The sequence below is a fragment of the Grammomys surdaster genome, unplaced genomic scaffold, assembly GCF_004785775.1.
Source record: "Grammomys surdaster isolate TR1022 unplaced genomic scaffold, NIH_TR_1.0 125271, whole genome shotgun sequence".
Lineage (NCBI taxonomy): Eukaryota > Metazoa > Chordata > Mammalia > Rodentia > Muridae > Grammomys > Grammomys surdaster.
In genome coordinates, this window is record NW_021620153.1 from 241,036 (window position 1) to 265,287 (window position 24,252).

At 44.3% G+C, this 24,252-nt stretch overlaps 2 protein-coding genes across 5 annotated transcripts in view; one reads left to right on the top strand and one right to left on the bottom strand.

Moving 5' to 3' along the window:
• The window catches only part of Hnrnpm (heterogeneous nuclear ribonucleoprotein M), a 37,644-nt gene extending 22,570 nt beyond the window's left edge, over positions 1–15,074 (top strand). For 2 of the 3 annotated variants that reach the window (XM_028785527.1, XM_028785528.1), the window contains 7 exons: positions 1,155–1,256; positions 2,364–2,408; positions 2,809–2,886; positions 10,358–10,411; positions 10,855–11,657; positions 12,414–12,465; positions 14,652–15,074. In XM_028785527.1, coding sequence (XP_028641360.1) covers positions 1,155–1,256; positions 2,364–2,408; positions 2,809–2,886; positions 10,358–10,411; positions 10,855–11,657; positions 12,414–12,465; positions 14,652–14,815 — 1,298 coding nt within the window. In that variant the 3' untranslated portion in view covers positions 14,816–15,074. Of the gene's footprint in view, positions 1–1,154; positions 1,257–2,363; positions 2,409–2,808; positions 2,887–10,357; positions 10,412–10,854; positions 11,658–12,413; positions 12,466–14,565 lie in introns of all 3 variants that reach the window. The other variant, XM_028785529.1, reaches the window with a different exon arrangement.
• A 615-nt stretch (positions 15,075–15,689) lies between these two features.
• On the bottom strand, positions 15,690–23,202 carry Pram1 (PML-RARA regulated adaptor molecule 1). 2 transcript variants are annotated; one of them, XM_028785550.1, is made up of 10 exons: positions 23,118–23,202; positions 19,428–20,925; positions 19,276–19,342; positions 19,126–19,202; positions 16,645–16,702; positions 16,442–16,544; positions 16,216–16,323; positions 16,045–16,078; positions 15,931–15,965; positions 15,690–15,847 (listed from the first exon to the last, which is right to left on the bottom strand). In XM_028785550.1, the coding sequence occupies exons 1-10, from the start codon at positions 23,118–23,120 to the stop codon at positions 15,707–15,709; spliced, it is 2,124 nt and encodes a 707-aa protein (XP_028641383.1). In that variant the 5' UTR covers positions 23,121–23,202; the 3' UTR covers positions 15,690–15,706. The 2 variants fall into 2 exon arrangements, with proteins under 2 accessions (XP_028641383.1, XP_028641384.1); XM_028785551.1 differs by having other exon boundaries at positions 15,696–15,847; positions 16,161–16,323.
• Positions 23,203–24,252: the final 1,050 nt, after the last annotated feature.

The window sequence follows — 24,252 nt, forward strand, 5'->3', positions numbered from 1 at the left end:
GAACTTAACTAAGGGTTCAGATTACCCAGTACCAAAAAAGGGATCAGAGAGACAGGAGATGGCTTGTCTGTTGAATGGACCATATTTTCTTACTACCTGTCTGCAAGCAGGTAGTCACTTACCGTGCTTGTTGTGGTTCTTGTTGATGCTTGTGCTAGAGGTAAAGGAGCACTGTACCCCAGGGAGCCCATTATCCCTGGTTCTTGGTCTGTTGGTATGGCTCAAAGGGTTGACCTCAGAGCTTTGAGTACATTGGAGTAATAACCCTTGGTGACTTCTTAGAGCTGTTTCCATGCAATTAAAAACCTACTTGATAGATTAAGTACCTAGGACCTGTCACAGTTTTTTGTTGTTCATTATCTTGGTTTAAGTGTCAGGCCTCTGGCTCTTTCCAGTCTGCATCCTTGTTTGTGTTTGTTGAGCATAGCAGTGAGGATGTACTGGATATCAGTTTAGTAATTCTTGAGGTGGTGGCACACATTTGTGATACCAGCATTCAGAGGATAGAGGCAAGATGATCTCAAGTTGGAGGCCAGCCTTGGGCTGCATAGTAAGACCTTGTTTTTAAAAGAAGGGGGCAAAGAGGGGAGGGGAGAGAGAAAGATTAGATTTCTTTAGGGAAAAAAATGGGGTGGGACTCGAGCATTATGCATAACTTTAATCCCAATACTCAGGCAGGGGCATGTGGATCTTTGTAAGTTTGAGGCCAGAGAGGGCTAGATAGTGGTACTATATTATTTGTTTCTTTAGTGCATTCTTTTTGAGTGTATGTTAATGTGCAGATTCTTGAAGGGCATAGGACAGCTTGAATGCACCAGCATTCTTTACCATAGGTTTTGGAGGTAGAATTCAGGCTGGGGAGTAAGGGCCTTAACCCTTGAGTCATCTTGCTAGCCTATGAACTGACTTTTTAGCTGCCTGTGTTGTGTAGGTACACATTACATACTCTGACTTCGTGTAAAAAGCTGTATCTTCATAAAAAGGGACACTCACAGGTATGCAGGTGTATAGGTGTTGAAGTTAAGTCAGGCCCTGGGCTTTCTTGGTCTAGGGACAGAGCATAGCAGCTAGAATATAATAGTTGTCTTGCCTCTGAGGGTCACCATGTTTTCAGAAAAGGAAGCCACATTCTTGACTTTCTCTGCTTCTTTCAGATGGACTTGGTGGTATTGGCATGGGGTTAGGACCTGGAGGGCAGCCTATTGATGCCAACCACCTGAACAAAGGCATTGGAATGGGAAACCTAGGGCCTGCAGGTGAGAATTGTAGTGGGGTTAACTGGGGAAAATTGAATTTATTTAAAGCCACTATTGGGTAGTCGTATCTGGAGATATTCAAATATGATTAATGCAGTTGGAACAAAATCCCCTTTTCATCTCAGCCTCATGTGCACAAAAGCAATATTGTTTTTATTAATTGAAAAATTTTTAAGCCACTGTGCCTCTTCATCTTAGTCATAATGACTTTTGAGCAGGCATAGGCCAGTCAGTAAAAGGAAGCAAGGTAAAAAGTTGGTCTCACCCAAGGTCACACTGAGTAACAGTGCAGCCTCACTGATTGCAGGACCACTCTACCACTGGTGCTTTAAGCCTGTCAAGAAGTCCATTTCACACCTGATATTGACATGACTTTTTCCATAAATATGTGCATTGATAAAGGAATTTGAAAAGCTTCTGTGAGTGACAAAACTCGTGGGTCTCAAGGAAAAATGGATAGTGTATTTGTTCAGGAAGACAAGGAAAACATAATGAGTGAAAGCTTAGCTGTGTATGTTTTTTTTTTTTTCCTATGTACTATATTTCTTTGTCAGTAAGGCATATTTCATTCTTTTGGATCTAGACTTGGACTTTTCATAGACTCATTTGAAATGGATGGTGATGTGGATGCTCTGCCTCAGCACTGTTACTCTTGCATATGCCTGATAGCATGGCTCTACCAACCTCAGCACACTTGATTTGACTAGGAATGGGGAAGGGAGCATTTGTGGCTTAGAAACTGCTTTATTATTATTTAAATTTTTGCTTTTAATAGGGGTTTTATTAAGCATCTATTTCTGTTCTTCAACATTTTAAAAAGTGACTTTACATAGTTTGTGTCTAATTGTTATATTTTATATTTAATGTTGTCTGGCTTGGTCATTTAATAAAATTACATGAGCTCCAATTTTAATCCACATTTAAACTTACTCTGTTAAAAGCTTTTGCTTGAAATACAATCTTGACAGTTGAAATAGTGGCTACCCCACCTTTGAAATATAATAATATCAAAGATTCTTTTTTTATTGGTTTGGAATTTTGTGCTTTTAAAGTTAAGCATTACTGTTTCGATATAAAGTTTGTTTGCATTGACTTTCTCTTTTAAAGGAATGGGAATGGAAGGCATAGGATTTGGAATAAATAAAATTGGAGGTAAGAAATTTAAAATAAAGTATATATGTAATCAAAGTGTTTTCCTCTCATTTTTCTTGTCTTTGACACCTTGCATGTGCATTCTTTCTTTAGTTTCTAGAAGTCTGAGTCTAAGAATTACTTGATTTTATTTGTCTGTCATTCCAGTGGGTGTTTGTTGCCTTGATTCTGGCTTTCTGACTCACTAGCTCTGTGACCTTGGGCAAATTGCTTTGCTCTCTGTATTTTCACTTGTGTTTTCACGAGGGGGTTGAATCAAGCCAGGTTTTTAAAAAGGAAGTCAACCTTTTTCCTCACCCAACAGTTCTAAAACTGTACATTCATAACATAATGCCAAAAGTAAAATATAAAAACAGTTTCCCTTGCCTTGTTGGGATGAACATTAAATACTTTCTTACAGGCATGGAAGGACCCTTTGGTGGTGGTATGGAAAACATGGGGCGATTTGGATCTGGGATGAACATGGGCCGAATAAATGGTAAGAATGGCTTTTTCTCCTGCTTGTGTCTTGTCTACTCTTTGAGAGCTGAGGCCTTCTTGTTGTCTGTAATACTGTAATCTACTGTGCATGATGTCCCACCTGTTTTTCCACTTAATATACGTTTGAACCTGCTAAAAATGGTAGAGTTATCTAAACCTGGTTCTCTTAAGGCATAGTCAATGTATCAGACCCCCTCAGTACTTGAGTAGTAAAAAATTTAAATTTACTTGCTACCTACAGCAGTCAAACACATAGATATCTGTGGTTATGCTTCCTGCATTTAGAAACATTTTCCAGGGACTAGAGAGAGATTTCAGCCTTTAAGAGTATACACAGCTCATGCAGTAGCCTCAGGTTCAATTTACTAGCACCCACATGATGACTCACAACTGTCTGTAATGCCAGTTCCAGGAACCTGACACCTCTGTTGATCTCTGCAGGTTCTGAGTATCGTTTCTTTCACACCCCCCTCTCCCTCTCCCACACAAATAATAATGACAGTTTTTTAAAGAATGCTTTCCAAAATACTCTTGGCACAGAATGCTGGATTGGTACTTTTTTTTTTTCCATACTTTCCAAAGTATGGAAAAGTCATTTATAAAAACCCAGTTATGTAACATTATAATATACATTTCAACCTTATAAGGGAGATAATGCTTATTACAATATTAACAGTTTTTTGATGTCAACTTGCTAGCCTTGCTTTGATTTACTTGGCCTTATGTAGACATAAATTTAACAGGTGGACCTCCCCCCAGGTTCGTTCAATCAGAGGGTTACAGTATTTTCTAGACCTGGGCCTGAGATCAGAAAAGCAGAAGACAGAAGAGAAGTGGCTAAATGTATGCCTGACTTGGCCCATGGTAGACTGTTCATACTGAAGCTGCTAATGTGGTCTTACAGAGTCTCTGGACATGACTCCTCAGTCTGTATGCCCAAGGAATCACACTTGACTGTTATAAAGAATTAAATCTCCTAATAACACTAATTACAAGGGGGTAACACCTAGCTTCCCTGCATTGGAGATGTCATCCATCCTCAGACAAAGCTTTAACCTGCTCTTTGGGTTTGTTTGCCTCATCGATAAAATAAGGCTATCTGTTTGCAAGTACAGAAGAGGTTCTAAAGCCTCAGATAACTTCAAAGCATCAAGCCTGTAATGCTGACCACATCAACTTGTTAGCCTTATTTTGGTTTTACTTGGCCTTATATAGACAGTATTGACCTGTTGCTGAATTATAATGTAGGACTGGACCATCTTTGATAGAAATCTTTGGTACTTTCTCTTAATCTGTGGGGTTTTGAGTCACCCAAGAGTCAGATTAGTTATGACAAGACTTCAGATAACTATCTGCTATACATTTGGCTTGAACAACTTAGGGATGGATTGATCTTTGCCTCTACTTGTATAAGTTAATGAGATCTCATTATTTGAGAAGACAAAAGTTTGTCCAGAATGTATTAAGTTATTATATATCTGGTGATAAGATAAATCTCACCACAGGTGTTGGCAAATCTTGCAACAGTTGCTAATATATAGTAGGTGAAGAGAATCACACATATCCCCCTCTTCTCCCTTTCCTCTTTCTCCTCCTCCTCTGCCTGTTGTTATTATTGTCTTTTGAGACAGGGTTTCTTTGTATAACAGCCCTGGCTTTCCTACCACTCTCTGTGTAGGCCAGGCTGGCCTTGAATTCAGAGATCCACTTGCTTCTGCCTTCCAAGTGCTGAAATTAGAGGCATGGGCCACCATGCATGGCTATGATTCATTCTTATATGCTCAGAAAGAAAATCACCTGACTTGATTGGTAAGAAAACCATAACATGTTTGATTTAGATTTCTTCAGCACATAAATTAGGATGGGAGATATCAAAAGGTCTTGATGACAGTGTGATGGACCAAAAATGAAACAATATCCTCTTCACATTTAAGAGTTAACCAACACATTTTAAAAACAGAACAACCAATATCACTAAATTCAGTCCTTCTAAGAATCACATGAGTAGGTATTGTTACCCTCATTTTGTCAGAAACTGGGGCACAAAGAGTAATTTGCCTAAGAGTAATTTGCCTAAGGTCATAGTAATTAGCAATGCTAGGGTATGAATTCAGCCTTTCCTTAGAACTTGCCTCTTCATCATGCTTCCATTCTGTCTTTTAGAATTGCCTCTAGCATGATGGCACCCCCTGTGCTGAGAAACTGGATGTCTCTGCTTTTGAAATCTCTTTTATGCCAAAAGAAGTTTGATTTCTACTTGCTGAAAAGCTATTCCCTAAGTCATTAAGATTAAGTCATGAGTCACTAAGAATTTGTGCTTTTTTGTTTTGTTTCTGGTTTTGGTTGCTTCCACATCTCTTAAATGTTCACTTCCTTGAAAGGATAAGTCTGTGAGTTACATGCAAGCAAACTTACAGTTATACACTAAAAGGCATATACTACACAGTACCAGTTTGCCTGATATTCCCAAAGAGTGAAATAATACTGTTTTTATTCTCCCTCAGGATGAACTTAGAACCCAGTGCCTCATACATACCAGACAAACACACCGTGGATTTAGACTCCTCAGTCTATCCAGTACTAGATTTTCCTATGACTTCTGAGTGGGGGAGGAAAGCAAAGTAATATACATTTGCATCTTGCATGAGAAAAATGGACCTATATGTGTAGGAATAAAGTAGATAGTAGTAAGAGTCATACAAGACTTTTTAAAATGAAGTTTATGAGTCTGAGTGAGGGCCTGTGTATGTTTGTGCATCATAAACATGCATGCCTGTTGCCTTTGAGGTCAGAAGAGGCTATTCGAACCCCCAGAACTGGAACAGACAGTTGTGAGCCTATGCAGGTGCTAGGAACCAAACCCAGCTTGTCTGCTCCTAACCTGTGAGCCATTTCTCCAGCTCCACAAAAGACTATCTTAGGCAGGTGTTAAATGTGATTGGCCTTTCCCTCACAGAACTTCAACATTGTTAAGACATTGCGAAAATATGATGACAAATAGCCAAATAGCTCTGAACAGTATTACAGTGATATAAAGAACAAATGGATAGAAGTTTGTACCCAGGTATATCTCTTCATTCGATTTGGGCAGTCTTTGCCTCACGCTTGCCAGGCATGTGACCTTGACCAAGTTACTAAAGGGATTTTAGCCTCTATGAAAAGGCAGAGGTGGTTGTGAGCTTCTGGTAATGGATAATGCTCTACATAACAGTACCAGGTGTAGTCTGCCAATTTTTTTGTTTCCAGTTGATAGTAGCTATGCTCTCTAAATGTCGTAGGCCCTAGGAAGATTGTCTACATCGTTAAGCTAAGCATCCCAACTCGACAGTTGTTTTTTGGCTTGTAGACAGTGTCTTTTTCTGATATTTAGGAACTGCTGAAACTGGTTCCCAGTATTTGGTGACTGTCATCCGTCACAGCATGGTTAGGAAGCAAAGGAGTTTCTTTTAAAATTTAGTTTTATATGTTTAAGTGTTTGCCTGTGTGTATGTCTGTGTAACGCTTTCATTTCTGCTGCCCAAGGAGGCCAGAAAGGGTATCAGATCTCATGGAACTGGAGTTACAGAATGTGAGCTGGGAATTGAACCCACGATCTTCTGGAAAAACAGCCAGCGCTCTTAAAACTATTGAGCCACCTTTTCATCCCATAAATGGTTTTCTTAAATTTACCCTAACTTGGGTGCTAGTGAAGATGCACTACCTTTAACTTTATATATGTAAATCTAAAGGGGCATGAAAGACTAGAGAGTAGAAATAGAAGAAAGAGGCTTTAAAGGGGAGAGTCGTAGAGAGAGTAGTAATAGAGTAATAGTACATATGATATATAAACATGAAAGAGGGTTCTGGCATCCTAGGGAGGGTTGAAGGAGGAGCAAGCAAAACCTAGGAAGTACAAAAACAGCATGAAAAACTCTCTTCTTGGTTTGTTAATAAAGAAAGAATAAAACTAGGTCAGTAATAATAAATATATCTAAGTCTGAAAGGGGGAAAATGTTAATTTTTCCTGCTTTGCTTTGACTATCTGACTAGTTCTGATTCTTCAACTTTTAAAATTTGTAAGAGTGGGTTCATACCTGTATCTGACTAGATGATTGAATATCCTGTTGCTACATCTAGTTTGTTTTTGTATCTAAAATAGTACTTCATAAAAGATATATTTTAAAACACTGTCTTGGCATCATGTCTGTGCCAAAAAGAAAATGACATGTTGTTGTGCTATGAACCTTCCATCCTTCTCATTCTGTCATCCCTCTCACCTGTGTGACAAGGGTTCCTGTCGTGAAGTTACATGACAACAGGAATGGGTCCTGTTCTGACCTGGATGGAAACATTACCTGTAGGCCTTGCTACTGTGGTACTTGCTTTCTAATTAATACTCTTTACTCATTGAATTCCCTCCTACTACTTTGCGATCAAACACAAAAGAGTAGAACAGTCTATACCAAATAAAATAGTGAAGTTGGATTTTTAGAGTAACTGGATTGGTTTGGGTATCCTTCAGTTTTTTATCTATTACCTCCTTCCTACACATTGTCCCTTTTGAATCATGGCAGTAGATCTTTGTACTTCTTGGTGCTTTAAAAATAGGTTTGTGGTCCTTGCTCTTGGATGCAGTTGAAGAGATGATAGCTATGAATGTCCAGGAGAGTGATCTGATGAGTAGGTGTGATAGAGCTTTTGTTTCCAGACCCTAGGCTGCTATATCAGCAGCACATGAAATACACTAAAACCTAGAAAGAATTGTTCTTTACAACTAGTAGATACACTGTGCTCAAAGCACAAATGTAGGGAGACGGACAGGGTAAAGGAACAATTGACGTTGATGACTTGGATGCCCAGAGATTTGGCAGAGTTAGTTGGGACATCTGCATGGGGGTACAGGGAGTTGGGGGGGTATCTATGAATGTCTTTAGAAAGTTTGGCTGTTTGAATTTGTTGAGTACATTTTCCCACAAAATTTCCTCAGCAAAAGACTGAGGAGAATGTATGCTTTTAATCCCAGCACTCAGGAGTCAGAGGTAGTTGGATCTCTGAGTTCCAAGACAGCCAAGCCTATACAAAAAACCTGTCTCAAAAAACAAACAAAAAGATGGGAGAAATACAAGATGTTTTGGGGATTAGGTTGTTGGGGAGGGATTGTTTTCCTTTTCAAAGATGTCCTTTTATTATATAACATACAAAGACTTGCCTACCTTGAAAAGTACAAGAAACATAATGGATATTTTCTCATTAAATATTTTCATATATATATGCTTTATCAAATGTCAAAATGATTGTTTTGCAAAATAATAAGAATAGAACACAGCTGTGGCAAGCAAATTGTTTTTGTTGTTGTTGTTTTGTTTTGCTTTATAAATAGTTACCTGTTTGATTATATTTTAATGTTTTCTAGACAGGGTTTCTCAGGCTGGCCTTGAACTACAGGGATCCACCTGCCTCTGCCTCTTCCTTCATAGGGTGTAGGAGGAGCTAAGGTGGGAGGAGTAAGGAGAGGAAGAGGAAGAGGAGGAGCTAGGAGAGAGGAACGAGAGAGAGAGAGGGGGGGGGGGGAGGGAGGGAGGGGGAGAGGAAAATGGAGGCAGATGTTCACGTGTCTCCTGCAGTCAAAGGTAGTTGGTATATCTGGGTTGGGTATTGGATTACACCTCTGATTGAGTGGACATCTTGTTATTAATCATTACCAAACACATAAAGCCTTTGATTAATCTTTAAGCATTAGAGTCTTATTCTCTTACCTGGCCCGCATGGATGGTGGAATGGTCTGAGCAATGCCCAGCCTTGCAGAGACAGCGTGGAAGACTGACAGAGCCATCTCCCATGCTGGCGTCTCGTGGGTGGCAGGGCTGGTGAATCTGGCTGGCTGCTTCTAGCTGCAGCAGCGCATGTGGCCTCCAGCTGAGAAACATAGTGACTGAGCTAGGCAGAGCCGCTGTAACTTAGATAGTCGGCCTGACCAGAGGCCGATTTTATACCTCAACAGTAGGGTTGTGATTAAAGATGTATGCCACCACCGCCCAGTTTCTAAGTCTCTGCTCTTAAAAAAAAAAAAAAAAACTCTGTCTTTAAAACTTTTGTTTCGCCGGGCGGTGGTGGCGCACACCTTTAATCCCAGCACTTGGGAGGCAGAGGCAGGCGGATTTCTGAGTTTGAGTTAGAGACCAGCCTGGTCTACAGAGTGAGTTCCAGGACAGCCAGAACTACACAGAGAAACCCAGTCTCGAAAAACAAAACAAAAAACAAACAAACAAAACTTTTGTTTCCAGGAAGTTTAATCATTTCTTTTGAAAGCCCTCTTCCTTCTAATTAATTCTGTTTTCTTAGATTTTTTTTTTAATGACCTGATGACTGCATTAGAAGGACAGTGAGCAAAACTTAGTGTGGTTTTATTTTAACAGGAATGTCTTCTGTCTGCCAGGCCCTGTGGAACCTGGCCAAGCTTGCTGGGTCTGTGCTTAAGTTGGAAGCCAACTAGCCATTCATTCTCCCCTTTTTTTCCTACATGCCCAGGATGATTATTATTCTACTTCTCCATCAGCAATCAGGGTACATTTAAGTGTCTTCTCAGTTCCTTGCAAATACTGTCCATTATGTTGTGCATTCCTGTAAAGATGATGACCAGGGTGACTTGCTTAACCTCTACTCCCTTATAAACACCACACAGTAGTGGGTGTTTCCCAACTAAAAGGAGATGCCAGAGTCTGTAAGAACAGCTCTGTGGACCTCAGGAGGGCAAAGGTTACGTGGGTGGCATTCTTTCTGGACCATCAGGTGCCTTCCATTAGCAAGTATGCTCTAAGATTGCTATGGCTACACGGCAGCATAGAGTATAGCATAGGCATGTGGTCCTAAAAGATGGCCACAGAAAGTGCATCTGCTTGTGTATGTCATTCCATAACGATTTCCCCTGTGATCTCATTTGCAAGCCATTATGACTGCTGGGAAGCCCAGCTAGCAAATTTGATGTATTTTAAGGACCCATTTTCTGCTTGTGATAGATGCTGAAGCTTTGGATTTCTAAGGAGGATATTAATAGTAGCAGCAGCAAACTTAAGGAGGCTTGGATGAGCCATTGACCAGCAAGCAACAGTGTTTTCTTGATGGGACAGTGGGGCAGGGAGATAATTCACCTGGAGAACTAACCCTAGGTTTCTGGCCCACTGAGGAAGTCTCAGTATTAAGTGTGTCCAGACCATCTTTAGAAAACTGATACTGAGCAAGGGTTGAGGGCCCTCCTCTTTGTTCTCTTTTCCGGACAAATTTGCAGGCACCCCTGTAAACTGGGCCTCACTGTAAAGCTACAAGGAGTCCTAGCATTGTTACTTTCTTTGCTTTGTAAAATGATGTTGTTATATGTATGTTTCTCAAACCTGTTTCCCTTTTCTTAAAATATATATACTTTAGAACATAATGAGCAGGTTTCTGTTACAGAAAAATTTGGCTAATTATTTTTTTCTTTCTGATTTTCTTAGAAATCCTAAGTAATGCACTGAAGAGGGGAGAGATCATTGCAAAGCAAGGAGGAGGTAGGATTCACTTAGCTTCATGATCTGTGTATTGTTGTTGTGTTGTTAGAACAAGCATTTAATGGGAAGTCCAAAGTAATGTAACAAACATGGTCTCTGACACAGGTGACGCAGGGTGGTATCAATTGCTGCCTTTTCCTAACTGTGGCTTGTGACACGTGACAAAACTCACCTATAAAATGGGGAAAGGGAGCCAATAGGTACAACCTTTGAAGTCTGTGAAAGAGCTGATGCATGTAAAAAGTCTTAACACTGAAAAGTGCACCACCTAATGCATGACAAATGTTTGTTGAAACTGCATACATTGAGTATTGCAAACATTTTGGTATATGACCTTCAATGAGCACTTAGATCTAAAGTGTCCAGCCAGGCATACATACGTTGGTATATGAACATCTACACAAGTCCCTGACTTCCACTTGTGCTTTTTATTCCTGTTTCAGGTGGAGCTGGAGGCAGTGTCCCAGGGATCGAGAGGATGGGCCCTGGCATTGACCGCATTAGCGGTGCTGGCATGGAGCGCATGGGCGCAGGCTTAGGCCATGGCATGGATCGAGTGGGCTCTGAGATTGAGCGTATGGGCCTGGTCATGGACCGCATGGGCTCAGTTGAGCGCATGGGCTCCGGCATCGAGCGCATGGGCCCACTAGGCCTTGACCACATGGCCTCCAGTATTGAGCGCATGGGCCAGACCATGGAGCGCATTGGTTCTGGTGTGGAGCGAATGGGTGCCGGCATGGGCTTCGGCCTGGAGCGCATGGCCGCACCCATTGACCGTGTGGGCCAAACCATTGAGCGCATGGGCTCTGGTGTAGAGCGCATGGGTCCTGCCATTGAGCGCATGGGCCTAAGCATGGATCGAATGGTGCCCACAGGCATGGGGGCCGGCCTGGAGCGCATGGGTCCTGTGATGGATCGTATGGCCACCGGCCTGGAGCGCATGGGCGCCAACAACCTGGAGCGCATGGGCCTTGAGCGCATGGGAGCCAACAGTCTCGAGCGCATGGGCCTGGAGCGAATGGGCGCCAACAGCCTGGAACGTATGGGCCCTGCCATGGGCCCGGCATTGGGCGCTGGTATTGAGCGAATGGGCCTGGCCATGGGTGGCGCTGGCGGTGCTAGCTTTGACCGAGCCATTGAGATGGAGCGGGGCAACTTTGGAGGAAGCTTCGCAGGTTCCTTTGGTGGAGCTGGAGGCCATGCACCTGGAGTAGCCAGAAAGGCCTGCCAGATATTTGTGAGAAATGTAAGTGGCTCTTTAGTGGAATTCCTGTGTTGTAAATGAAGTTGTGGGGAGGTCAGTGGACTGAGTGATATAGGATGGAGAGGAAAGTCTGATGAAGGGAGAACTGGGCAGTATAGGTGGTATAGCTTGCCCATCTCCAGAGTTGGGCTGGAGGTTGAGGGGTTTCTGGAAAAACAGTAGTCCCAGTGCCAGGCATGGTGGCCCACTCCCTTAATACCAGCACTCTAGAGGCAGAGATGAGGTGGCACTCTGTGAGAGCCAGTCTAACAGGAGCTACCAAATGAGACACTTGTCTCCAAATACAAGGAAACAAAAGTACAATAGCCTGGCATTTGCCTATGATATGCCACGTGAGGCATAGACTGAGCTCCAAAGGTCTGTGGTCTCTGATCCCTTGGACTGAGGAGCACTTCAGTCTTGGCACAGGGATTCTGAGAAAGGTGACTACTTGAATTATATTTTGTCACCAAACTGTGAGTTGTGTCACTTAATAGCCTAATTCTAGATAGACTGGTTTTGTTCCCTGTGGATTGTCTTAAAGAGGTCAGGAAATGAGGATTGGTTTTTTTTTTTTTGAGTAGAAGGGATTATTGGGGATTAAACCTAGGGCTGTACACATACTAGGCAAATCACCGTATACCCCATAAGCTACACACCCAGCCCAAGTACCTTCCAATCATATTCTCATATCTGTTGTAATGTTTGTACATTAAGACTTTGTTGTATCACAGATTAGTCTGCCTCTTTTTTCCTCAGCTCCCATTTGATTTTACATGGAAGATGCTAAAGGACAAATTCAATGAATGTGGTAAGTGTCTGTTTAAAATAGGCTCCCTGTGCTTTCCTGTGTTGTGGCTTGTTGGTGATGCTATTGAGTTGGAGCAGTGAAGCTTCTTTCCTAGCCTTAACAACCACTGTCCATGGGCTCGAGAGTCCATAGGCCTTGCCATTGTTCTACCTCTGCAGGTATACAGGCAGGTGTTGGGTGTCCTGGTATGTGTCATTCTGTGTGCTCATTTCATCCTTGCAGTTCTTTTCTAGTTAGGTTTTTGAAGCAGACTCTCACTTTATAACCTAGGCTAGATTCGAATTCATGATTCTCTTTTTGCCTCTGCCTTGCATTTGCTGAAACTATAGGTAAATGCCACCTCTCCTGTGTTTTCAGTTTCTGAAAGGAAGCAGTATTGTCACCTTTTTACATAAGAGTCAGCAAAGCATTATTCCTAAGGTCACAGACTTTTAAGAGGCAAAAAGTAAATTCAAGAAAAATTGCTTTCCTCCTTTAAGCTCATGGCTGGTTTGGTTGCTCAGAGAACTCGGGATCAGCAGTTATAGATCTGAGCACATGGTGTGGAGTGAAAGTCTCTGATTGTGGATTCTTAACATATGAGACAACCTTTCTGGAAAGCTTTGGTGACCACGATACAGTCTTCCCCTGTTCTCATTGCACCTTCTCAGCTAAACCAAGGTGTGGGTGGGTGGCTGCTGGGTCAAGACACCTGTTTCTTGTTCCTCATGCAGAAATGGCTCACATTCCAGTGTGCTTGGTGCTTTCCCTGATTCTTTGGGATAAGCTGTGGAGTCCAAAGCCAACCTTCTTTGCTGGTTCTGTGATTCTCTGAATTGCAGTCTTCATGACCGTCAATATTGTGGCTAGATATTCCAAAAACGGAATGAAATGTGTCACTCCCCACTTCAGAGAAAATGCATATTCAAAAGATTCTGGAGACTTGGTTCCATTTCTCTCCTGCCCTTGAACATGAGTTACATGTTCTGCTGATATTCTCTGCTTTCCTACCAGAAAATTCTCTCCGCCCCTTTACTCTTTTCCTCTCTTTTTTCCTCTTTTTGAGATAGTCTCCAAAGTCCTTATGTAGCCAACAATGACCTTGAACTCTTAGGTTTTCTTTGGGGGTGTGTACTCTGTAGATTGGGTCTCTTGAAACTCAGATGGGCCCTCACTATATAGCTGAAAATAACCTTGAACTTGTAGACTGCTTACTTCTACATCCTGAATGGGATTACAGAGGTGTGCCACCCTGCCTGGTTTGTACAGATGTTGGGTCTCAAACCAGGAGTTTGATGTATGCCTGCTAGGCAAGGCACTGTGTCCACTGAGCTGCATGCTTAGTGACCTTGAATTCTTGACTCTTCTACTTCTACCTCCCAAGGGCTGGGGTTACAGGTGAGACACAGGTCCACTTTTCTTTCTGTCTTCCCTCTTTTTCTTCTGTTTTGACAATCCCTTTTGAGCTTGGGCCTTGCCAGGTAGCTCCAGACTGGCCTAGAACTCAAAATCTTGCTTTAGCCTCCCAAGTACTGGGATTCCAAGTGTGTACCATTGTGTCCTGCTCTGGCAGGAATGTTTATTCTGATGAATGTCTACTTAATATCTTTCAGAACTTTATCATGAGAAGCCACTGGATTGTCATCTCTCCCCAAGCCATTAGTAGCACTAGAATTATGGGCTCTAACAACACTACTGTGTCTTTGACTCTTACTTTATTATAAACCCATTTCTTTTGTACGTGACACATACCTGGGTACATAATAATCATATAGGTCCGTAAGCTGCTCACTAGGTATACTTGCCTTACATTGGGGCAGTATAGAACCATCATATTGGTAATGGCCTTGTGACAAGATAGTTGTATTCAACAATCAACCTTCTAAACAATCTAAAGTTGGCTCCATAGTCCCGTCTCTGTAACTTGCTGGAGCATAAGGGCAAACATTTGAACCCATTCAGCGGGTTCTTCACAGCAGGTTAGGCTGTTGTGTGCTTGGAGAACAATGGCAATGTAGTGGAGGGGGCTGTAGTTGCTGGCGCCGCCATACGTGGTGTTCTGAGCATTCACTTCATACGAAAGGGTCTCTCCTTTTTGACTCTGTCACCGAAATCCAACAGGTGATCTGGACTGAGTGGAGCCCAGACTGAGGCTGAGCTCTGGGTTTGCCTGATGCGTGTGGTCTCTTCTTCCCTCCCTGTGCCAGGCCACGTGCTGTACGCCGACATCAAGATGGAGAACGGAAAGTCCAAGGGGTGCGGTGTGGTTAAGTTTGAGTCTCCAGAGGTGGCTGAAAGAGCCTGCCGGATGATGAATGGCATGAAGCTGAGTGGCCGAGAGATTGATGTTCGAATTGATAGAAATGCTTAAGCAGTTGCCTTTTTTAAACATCAGTACCAGACCTCTGAATTTGTATTTTTTCTTGTTAACCATTTTAATTTGTTGGCTGGATGTATAAAGATGTTTAAAAAATTCAGTTGCTTTTTGGGGTAATTTGAATTAATTTTTTAATGATTGGGGTTCCATTTGACTGTTTGCATTGAGATTGCAATGTGCGCAATTTTTTTTGTAGTTGTGGCATCTTGTTGACATCGAATATGACTTTGATAATAAATACCAGTTCCTGAAAGTGGCTTGCCTTTTTTGTTTTTGTGTATTTTGTAGAGGTGGCCATTTGAGGTCTGCAGAGTGAGGCAGCTTGCACTTCCTTCTTCCTCAAAGCTGTCAACACCAGGGATCTCACCCTCATTGTTGCTTGTCTGTGGGCCCCAGGGTTTGAAGAGAGGACCTGGTTATACTAGGAACACTACTAGTAAAGATTTTAGAAGGTCATTATTTTCCTAGGTGTGATAATAGCAATCCTGAAATATCTTGCAGCAATCCTGAAAGTCATCCTGTAGCTTTATTCTGTGAGTCCCAGCTCACTTAACTTTGGCTTTTCTTTGTTCAAGCCCACTGAGAATGTCACTGTTTGGGACATACTTCATAATGATGTCTTGTTAGGCAGGAGCCCCACCAGTGATGAGTCATCATAGATTTCCCTCAGTTGGCAACACAGATGCTTGTAGCCTACAGGGGCTTTCAAGTGTAGCTACTAGTCATCCAAGTTATGTGTGGATGTATCCTCTCATCAGCTCCTTTTAATTAGGAGGGTAACTGTTTTTTTTTTTTTTTCCCCAACTTTGGTGCCTGTGTTCTACTGTGTGTGCCAGCAAGGAAGGAGAGAAAAGACAAGAAACAAGGATATTTTAAAGAGGAGTTTTATATAAGCACATGCCTTTGGGTGTCTGGTTGCCAGGCTGGGATCCAGGGCTCCTGAATGAGCAGTGGCTGGACTGTTGGTCCTGGAATCCACTTATCTGCCATGCTGTCACTGAGGAAATGGTTGCATGTCCAGAGGGTCTGCAGAGAAGGATGAATTTCAAGTGACCCTGTGCCACAGAGGCATGATACAAAGCATCCCTTATGGGAATCACTGTACATACCCCCGAAGCTGACATCATCATATACTTCAGTTTCCCTGGGAGAGAGAGCATAGTATAGTCAGCAGAGGACAACCCTGGTGTTCACCACTCCACCCAGGCATGACCAACACTTACAAGGGCAACAATGCAGTTCTGGGCACATAGCCATCTGCAGGAGAGAATGGGTAGAATGTATTCTTAGCCCTAGCACCCCTCACTCCTTTCTCTAGATGTAGGCCAAGCACACTTACACTTGCCCTTGGGGTCCCGGCAAAGCATCTCATCCTTGCTAGTGAACTCAATCACCTCTAGGATCTCTCCACGCCGGATGCCCAGGTGCTTGCCACCCCCGCGACGGGTCTTGGCATTGGGGTCAATCATCATCTTTGTGTGAATCACAATTTCACCTTCAAACTTGAAGAACATCATGTTAAGTCTTAACTTCTGTTAGCTTGGTTTCTTCCTCAGGAAGGAAGTCCTGGGCCCTGGGTACCAATTTTCCCAGGACTCATTTTTTGCTCCATGTTCTCACCTTGAACTTCTTTCTAAACTCTCTTTCAGCTTTTTCTGCCTTCCTGATCTGTTTCAGCAGCTTGGGGTCTGTGGCTGGCAGCTGCTGTGGCTGAGTGGCCTTCCTGAAAGACCCAGGTATCGGAGTATTTATGAGCAAGAAGTACTCCCATCAGAGTACCAGAGCTCAGCCCAACACCATAACACCCCATTTGCCTTGTGTACCTGAGCTCTGGCTCCTGTTGAGGCCATCTGGTGGCTTGCTGGGTAGACTGCAGTTCATCTGAGAGCATTGGACAGAGTCAGGACAAAGGCCCCCTGCTGTATGCCTCTACCCTAGTGACTTGTGAGATGTTCCTGCCCGCTCTGAGTTCTCAGTGATTCCCTGAATCTCAGCCACTTTTTTCTACCTTTCTTTCAACTCACCAGTTCTTCTGGGTAAGGTTCACTTTGGTGAGGAAAATAAAGGCTGAGAAGTTTGTCTAAGGCTACCCAGCTAGTAAGGTAGGATGGTAGGATGAATTTTATGTAGACCAGGCTACCCTGGAATTTAAGTCTGTCCACCTCTGCCTTCTTGAGTGCTGGGATTAAAGGTGTGGCCACCATGACCAGCCTACAAGTTGTAGGCTTTGGGAACCATTTTGCTTCTGCCTCCCAGAATATGGTGGAAGTTACAATAAGATGTTGGATTCAGAGCTAAAAACAGTCATTCTCTTATAGCAGGCATCCACTGCTTGCCTCTGAGGAGGAGCAGCCAGTGTGGGGTTTTTAGCCTGAAACTTCTGCTGCTGAGGCTGATTGGCCAGTTTCCCAGGGGGCTAACTTATACTACTTCCCAGCAGTAAGCCAGGCTTCCAGAGTGAGTCCAACTGTTGGCAGAGAGTTTGCATGCCAACCTCTTGAAGCCTGGGTGAAGGCCTAAATCAAAAGCCTAATTTTTGCTAATGACCCAGATATCACTGTGGACATTTCAGACTGACTTTTCTGGTGAGCAGCCCACAGAGGGGGTGTCTGTGTACACCTCTTGATCTTCATTCTACTGCAAATATCTGATTTCTACCTAGAACCTGTACTGCACCTGCCTCAGCCTTGTGTGGTCTCATAGAAGCAAACTTGTTAGAAGCAAACTTGACGGATATTACTGGGTTGTGTGGTCCTTGGTTACTCTACAGCTTGTTCTGAACAGGCCACTGGCAGTCTGCCTTTTCTGTTGGTCTGTACATATCCTGGAAAGGCTGAACCCTGCCTATCCCCCAGATTAGTCCTCAGCTGAAAAAAGAGGGGGCCTGCCTTCCTTCAAAGGAACCCAAGTATAGGAGGGAGAAGCTAGTGGTTTCAGGCCACTCTAAAAAGATTACTGAAATGCTCAAAGCAGCCTTTAAGAGGCTGTGTGCCCAGAGGAAGGCTCACACAACATTCCACTGAAAGAAAATCAGAAGTCTGGTATTTGATCATGATCTTGAAGAAAAGTGAATAAAGACTGGGAGGATGTTACTAATAAAATCATTGGGGGGCAGGGGTGTGGTCTATTTAGGAAAGGGAGGTCCTTAATTCTGGAAACAGTAGCCAAGGCTCTCACCAGCTTCTCTGCAAAGCTGCACCCTATCAAAAAACCCAACCAACTCCCCCACCCACCCCAAAAAGAAACAAACCATAGAGTATCTTTTCAATGGAAGCATGAGAGGGCAAGATAAGAAACTCCCACCAGCACTTAAGAGGCAGAGGTAGTCATATATCTGAGTTCAAAGACAGCTTAGACTGTGGAGTGAGCTCCAGGACATCCAAGGCTGTTACACAGAAACTCTATCTCTAAAAACCAAGAAAGAAAGACAAAAAGTACTAAAGGAGGTATTGTAAATATTGTCATGGTTATATCACGATAAGCAAACAAAAGGGACCCAGGAAGGAGCAAGGGCAGGAGAGTTTGAAGGCACCTGGCTTTGTATGTGGACCTCCAGCTGGGACGGGGAGAGCAAGTGCATCTTAAAGCCTAGAGTCCCCTCCTAGGAGGCCCAGTAAGACAGTCGGGAAGAGAAGTTCAGCTGGGATCCCAACAGCTGGAATCAACTGGTTGACCTAATCTTAGATACTTGAACTCATTGGTAACTTCCTTGGCTGTAGCTGCAGAATCAGCAGTTTTCTCATAGAAGCTCATGTTGCCATGGAGGTACCAATCTTGGAGTCCCTTGAATTGACTAAAAAGAAACTTCTGCCACATTTCCTCCAGCCTAAACTTCTGATTTCAGGGATACATCTTGCTGGAGTATCCTTCTAGGATGGACTGCAAGGAACCTTGTGGGTAGGATTTGATTTGGTTTTGTTTGCAAGATTTCATCTAATCCATGTTGGTCTTGATTGCTAAGTAGCAAAGGTTGGTCATCCTGCCCCCTTTATAAAGGGAACATGCCATATCATGATCTCACTCATTCCCTGCCTACTGTACTGCCTACTCTTGTTTGTCAACTTTGATTTTGTCAATTCTTTCATTGCTGTTAATTCTCTTGTCACCTCACTGGACCTTGCCTCTACCTACAGCAAAACGTGGCTGCCTGTGTACCTCTGGGCTTCCCCTTCCTCACCATCTAGCCCACCAGCATCCATTTTGGTCTGGATCACTTTCTGATCTTAAACCTGGGGCATGAGATAATGCCTTTGCAATTAATGTTTCATGGGTACCCAGGCCAACCACCAAGACCACCTACAAACCTCTGCCTCCGGGGGTGAGACTAGAGTCATCTGTGGCCTCCACAGCATCATACAGTTCATAGATCTCATCTGGGTTCCTGAAAGGACACTTGAAATGAGGGCTCTCTTTAGCCTCACACCCATGCCTGACCCTTCTCTCCATACACTCACTGTGCATTATGTTGAGGTTGTTGGGCTTGGAAGTGGTTCCCAGTAGAAGAGCGTGTCTTCAGTACAGCTGTGGAGGAAAGAGCAAGGAAGGGAAATGGCTCTGCTCAGATATTTAGCACCCTCCTCTGCCTGAGCCACCTACCCCAACTCACCTGTGGCTGTTGCTGGGGCTCTCCTGAAGTTTTGGATATTGATGGGGACAGGTGGTAGTGGGGGCTTGGCTGGGGGGAGTCCCAGGCTGCTGGCTGAGGGCAGGGGCCGCCGTCGGGGTGGCTGCTGGACTTGGAAGTCTTCTGATCTCCAGCAGGGTTTCCCAGGGACTCTAAGCCCAGGGCTGAGAGGGAGCTGGGAGTTGGAGCCCGCAATAGCAGAGGGCAGGGAACATTCAGACACAGAACCAGGAAGCTTGGGCTTTCTAGGCAGACCCTTGGGGAACTCAGGCTGGAAGAACTTTCCGTGTTGAGGCTGTAGAAACTTCCTCGGGAGCGAGCTGAACTCGGGCTCTGAGGATGTTCTAGGGAGGTGACCCAATTCTGACTGTGAGGGCTTTTTAGAAAGCACATTGGGGTCTGGCTGCTGAGTCTTCTTGGGAACCTTGCAGACTTCAGGCTCCGAGGATGTCCTGGTAAGGTCACTTGGCTGGAGCTGTGGATGCTTCTTGGGGAATGCATTGAAGTCTGGCAGCGGGGAGTGAGACTGGGGGTTACATGACTCAGACTTCCAGGGGGGTGTCTGGGGGACCTCATAGAACATGGGCTGCTTTGGGGACTTGGGGCAACCAGTGGCTTGAGGATATAGAGGCTTCCTAAAGTTCTCATTGAACTCAGACTTCACACTGCTCTTAGGAAAGGTACTGATGTCAGGCTGTGGGAGGTGGGAGTAAAACTCACTGGACCCACGCTTAGAGGGTGATGTCTGAGGAACTTCGATGGACTCTGACTGTGTCAGGGACTTCCTAGAGAAACCAACAGCCTCAAGCTGCTGTGGCTTCTTGGGAAAGGTACTGAACTCAGATGGCAAGGGCCTCAGAGGGGCCTCATTGGACTCAAGCTGCCAAAACTTCTTGGGTTTGAGGTCTCCTAGAGGCCTAGCAGGATTGTTGAGCTCAGGCTTCAGGGGCTTCTGGGCAGGTATACTAGGCTCCTGGGGTGTCTCAAGCTGTGGAGATCTCTTGGAAGGCTCTCCAAACTCAGGTTTGGGGAGCTTCTTGGGGAGATTAGGGAATTCAGGCTGTGGGGGCTTTGGGAGGCTGGCAAACTGGGGGTGTGGTGGCTTCTTGAGGTCTACAAACTCAGCCTGGGAAGGCTTTTTGAGACCAGTGAACTCTGGATGCAGAAGCTTCCTTGGGAGTTCAGCTTGTACAGGCTTCTTGGCTAGATCAGTGAACTCAAGCTGTGGCAACTTTTTAAGAACTTCGGGTTGTGGGGGCTTCTTGGGGAGGTCTACAGACTGCAGCTGCAGTGGCTTCAAGGATACTACACTGAGCTCAGACTGTGAGGACTTCTTGGGCTGCTCACTTAACTCAGTCTGTGGAAACTTCTTCAGGAGTTTGTTGAACTCAGGTTTTGGGGTTTTTCTGAACGGTTCTCCAAGTTCTGGCTGAGAGGCCTGGAACTTAGCTTGGAGGTTTCGGAAGTCCTGATTGCTCCCCTAAAAGGACATGGGTCATTCAGGAAGGGTCTCATAACAAGAAGGTAGATACAGAAACAGTTACAGTTGGTCACAGGCACACAAGCCCATCCCCCTCCTCTCCCCTTAGGTTCCCATTCTAACACTGGCTCTTCCCCAACCTCAGCTAGCTTCTCTTTTTTGGGTAAGAACTATTCCTGTCCCCAGGTTCCTGGAACCCACACCCTCCCGACTCCTCCACCTAAGCTGTGTCTAACCTCTAACAGGACCTTGCTACTTACGCCTCTCCACTAGCCCGTGGCTCTCACATAGTACTTCTGATCAACAGTGCCTTCCCAGCATCTTTGTACCATTGCTCCCCCTTGATCCTCTCTTTGTCCTCTGCCTGACCACCAGGTTCTCCCCAGTCCTTTTTTTTTTTTTCAATTTCAAAATACATCCGGAATTCAACCACTTCTCACTGTCACCCCAGCTAGAGGAACTGTCTACCACAGTCCGGATCACTGTAATGGGGTCCTTCCTGGTCTGCTGCCCTAGAGGATGCATGCTAAGTGCCTGCTCCCAATCTCTTAGTGAGTTTTCATCTCTGGAGAAAGCAAACAGTCCCTGAATGACTTTGCAACATCCCTCCCCATCTCATAGCCTCTATCCTGTCTATAATGCATACCACTCAATACATGGGCCTCTCCTCTTCCTCCTCCATGTCTTTATGATAATACTCCTTAAGGGTGACCTCAGAGACAACCCCATTTAAAATCAGTTTTCTCTTCCCAGTTGCCCACATTCATCAGCATTTTCTATTTTCTTTGTCTCCTATGACCTATGAAGCTTTTTATATTAGTTCTGCTGTCTTTACAGGGTTGTTTTGAGGGGTTTTATTTTTGTGGTATTAGGGATGAAATCCAGCACCTTAATAAACAAGCTCTGTAGCAATGAGCTGTAACTCCTCAGTGATGAGGGGTTTTGTCTGTATTTTTAAAGTAGGGTCTCATATATCCTGGGCTGGCCTCAAACTTGCTTTATAGTTGACGATAACCTTGAACTCCTGATCCTTCTGCCTCCACTCCCATGTGCTGAGATTACAGGTGTGTGCCACCATTAGCTTTAGTTGTTTACTTGTTTGTTTGTTTTGAATCAGTTTCTCACTATGTAGCCCAGGCTGGTCTGGGATTCAACAGTTCTACTGCTTCAAGCAGTCTGAGTGCTGGGATTTCAGGTGTATACCACCATACCCAGATTGACTACACACTGTTAAAATTTTATTTGGGGGGCTAGAGAGACTGCTCAGTAGGCAAAGTACTTGTCATGCAAGCCTGGGTTCTATCTTCAGTATTCATACATAAAGAAGTCAGGAGGAGTACCTGTCATCCTAGCTCTGGAGAGGTTAAGAGAGGAGGTTCTCTAGGGCTTGCTGGCCAGCCAGTCTAGCTAAGTTAACAATCTCCACATGAATTTATCTAATATGTGGGTACAAGGTCTCATAGTTCCTGACATGACTCATGAAACCCCTCATGAGGACCAGCAGGCAGGCTCCCCAAATGAGTACAGGCACCCTATGGCATGTTCAGAACATCTCCAGTGCTCTCAAGTCTGACCGGCTCTTTGCCCTAGGTCATAGGTACTGGTAGATATATAGTTAGATACTCCCAGCCTATCTTCACCAAGGGTAAAGAAGATTGGAGGACAGAGGACAGAGAGGACAGAACCTTGTGAACCCATCTAGAGATGGACTCAAAAGAATCTCTGGGAAGGAAGCAATTCTTGCCTGGGGTCAGATATGCCTTTGTTAAAGCCCCAGTCTAAGTGAGTTGAGGCAACAGCTCCAGATGACCCACAGGGGTAGATAAGGGTTTAGCAGAGCACAACTTGGGTAACTGGCTGGAGATGGGGACTGGTGTAGCAGGTGCGTGACCCCTTTAATCATCCCACAGGAAGCCTCTGCTTATATCCTGGTTTGAGGGTATATTGTTCCACTCAGACCCAACAAGCACCACACTGCTTTGTAGTCACAGATACAAAGCTGGTTCACAGGAGCTCAAGCTATTATGCCTTGGCTGTTCCCTATCTTTTCCTGGTTCATTTCATCCCCAAGATTGTTCTAGCTCTATTCTGCTAGGCTACCCATGGCGGCATATTTACCAGTTCCCCAGTTTCCACTTGTGCCCCTTGTTACCTGGCCAGAATGAACTTCCAATGGGGGCTTGAGGACTCACCATGGCTTCAGGGGCTGATGAACCACAGGGTGAATTGGTTCTGAGCTTAGGCTTCTGCCTTGAGGAAGTAATTGTGGTTTCTGCTCCACGGGCTGACACACCAAGTGGGGGCTGTCGAGGTGGGGAGGGCAGAGAAGGAAGGAGGCGGAGATGGCCTTTCTGTCCCCTCCTTGAGTTCCTGCCTGTCCACTACTGTCCCCAATATTAGGTCATTAGACCTAAGCATATGTCTAAAGCACATAGTTTGTAGCTGCCACTAGCCTGTTGATTCCCTATTGTCCCCCTTAGTCTTAACACTTTGGGGTCCTGACAGGCCAAAGAAGCAAGCTTAGGCCAAACTCGGGACAGCCATAAAAACAGAGCACCTCAGAAGGGATTTTATGGTTTTCTCTGGGTCTTAGGAAGTCTCTAAAGAGTTAGACCTAAGATATGGCTGGTGCAATGGTGAAGACATACAGGAGGACCTGTATTGCTTCATCTACCTTGTTTCACCACTTGTATTCTCAACAGGACTTCCCTGTTAAGGTGACAAATGCCCCATTAGCCAGGGCTGTACACCTAAAGCATAATCAACTGGGTAGCAGATTTATGGGTGGGTGGTATTAAAAGATTTGTAAGTCCTGGGCTGAGGGGATATCACTGTTCCTGTGAAGGTAGGGGGTTTTAGGACTCTCAAGTTTCTAGTGGAAACTTAAGGAAGCAGAGAGAGGAGAAACCAGAAAACTGGATTGCAGGAAAATGGAAACAGCCCTTGAGAGCCCAAAGTGGGACAAAAGTAGATACAGGAAAAGGAGAGCCCTGAGCACAGGATTCAGTCAGTCCATAGGAGCAAAACCACTCAGCAGGGCACAGAGCTATGAGTTTCAGTTTGGGAACAGGATAGAATTCCTTGACCTGTTAAAAGGTCTTCCAGAGATTCTGATGTCACTAGCCTGGGATGTGGTCCAAGCAGGAGGACTATTTAGACCCTAGCAGGGTGGTTCCAGTGCATAAGATGAGTAGACATGTGTTGGTGTCCCTGGAGTCACAAAGTGCATGCTTTAAGCACTTGGCATAGTGATGCATACTTGTAATCCCAGCAGAAGTAGGAAGTTCATTACATTTCCAAGACTAGCCTAATCTACATAGTGAATTT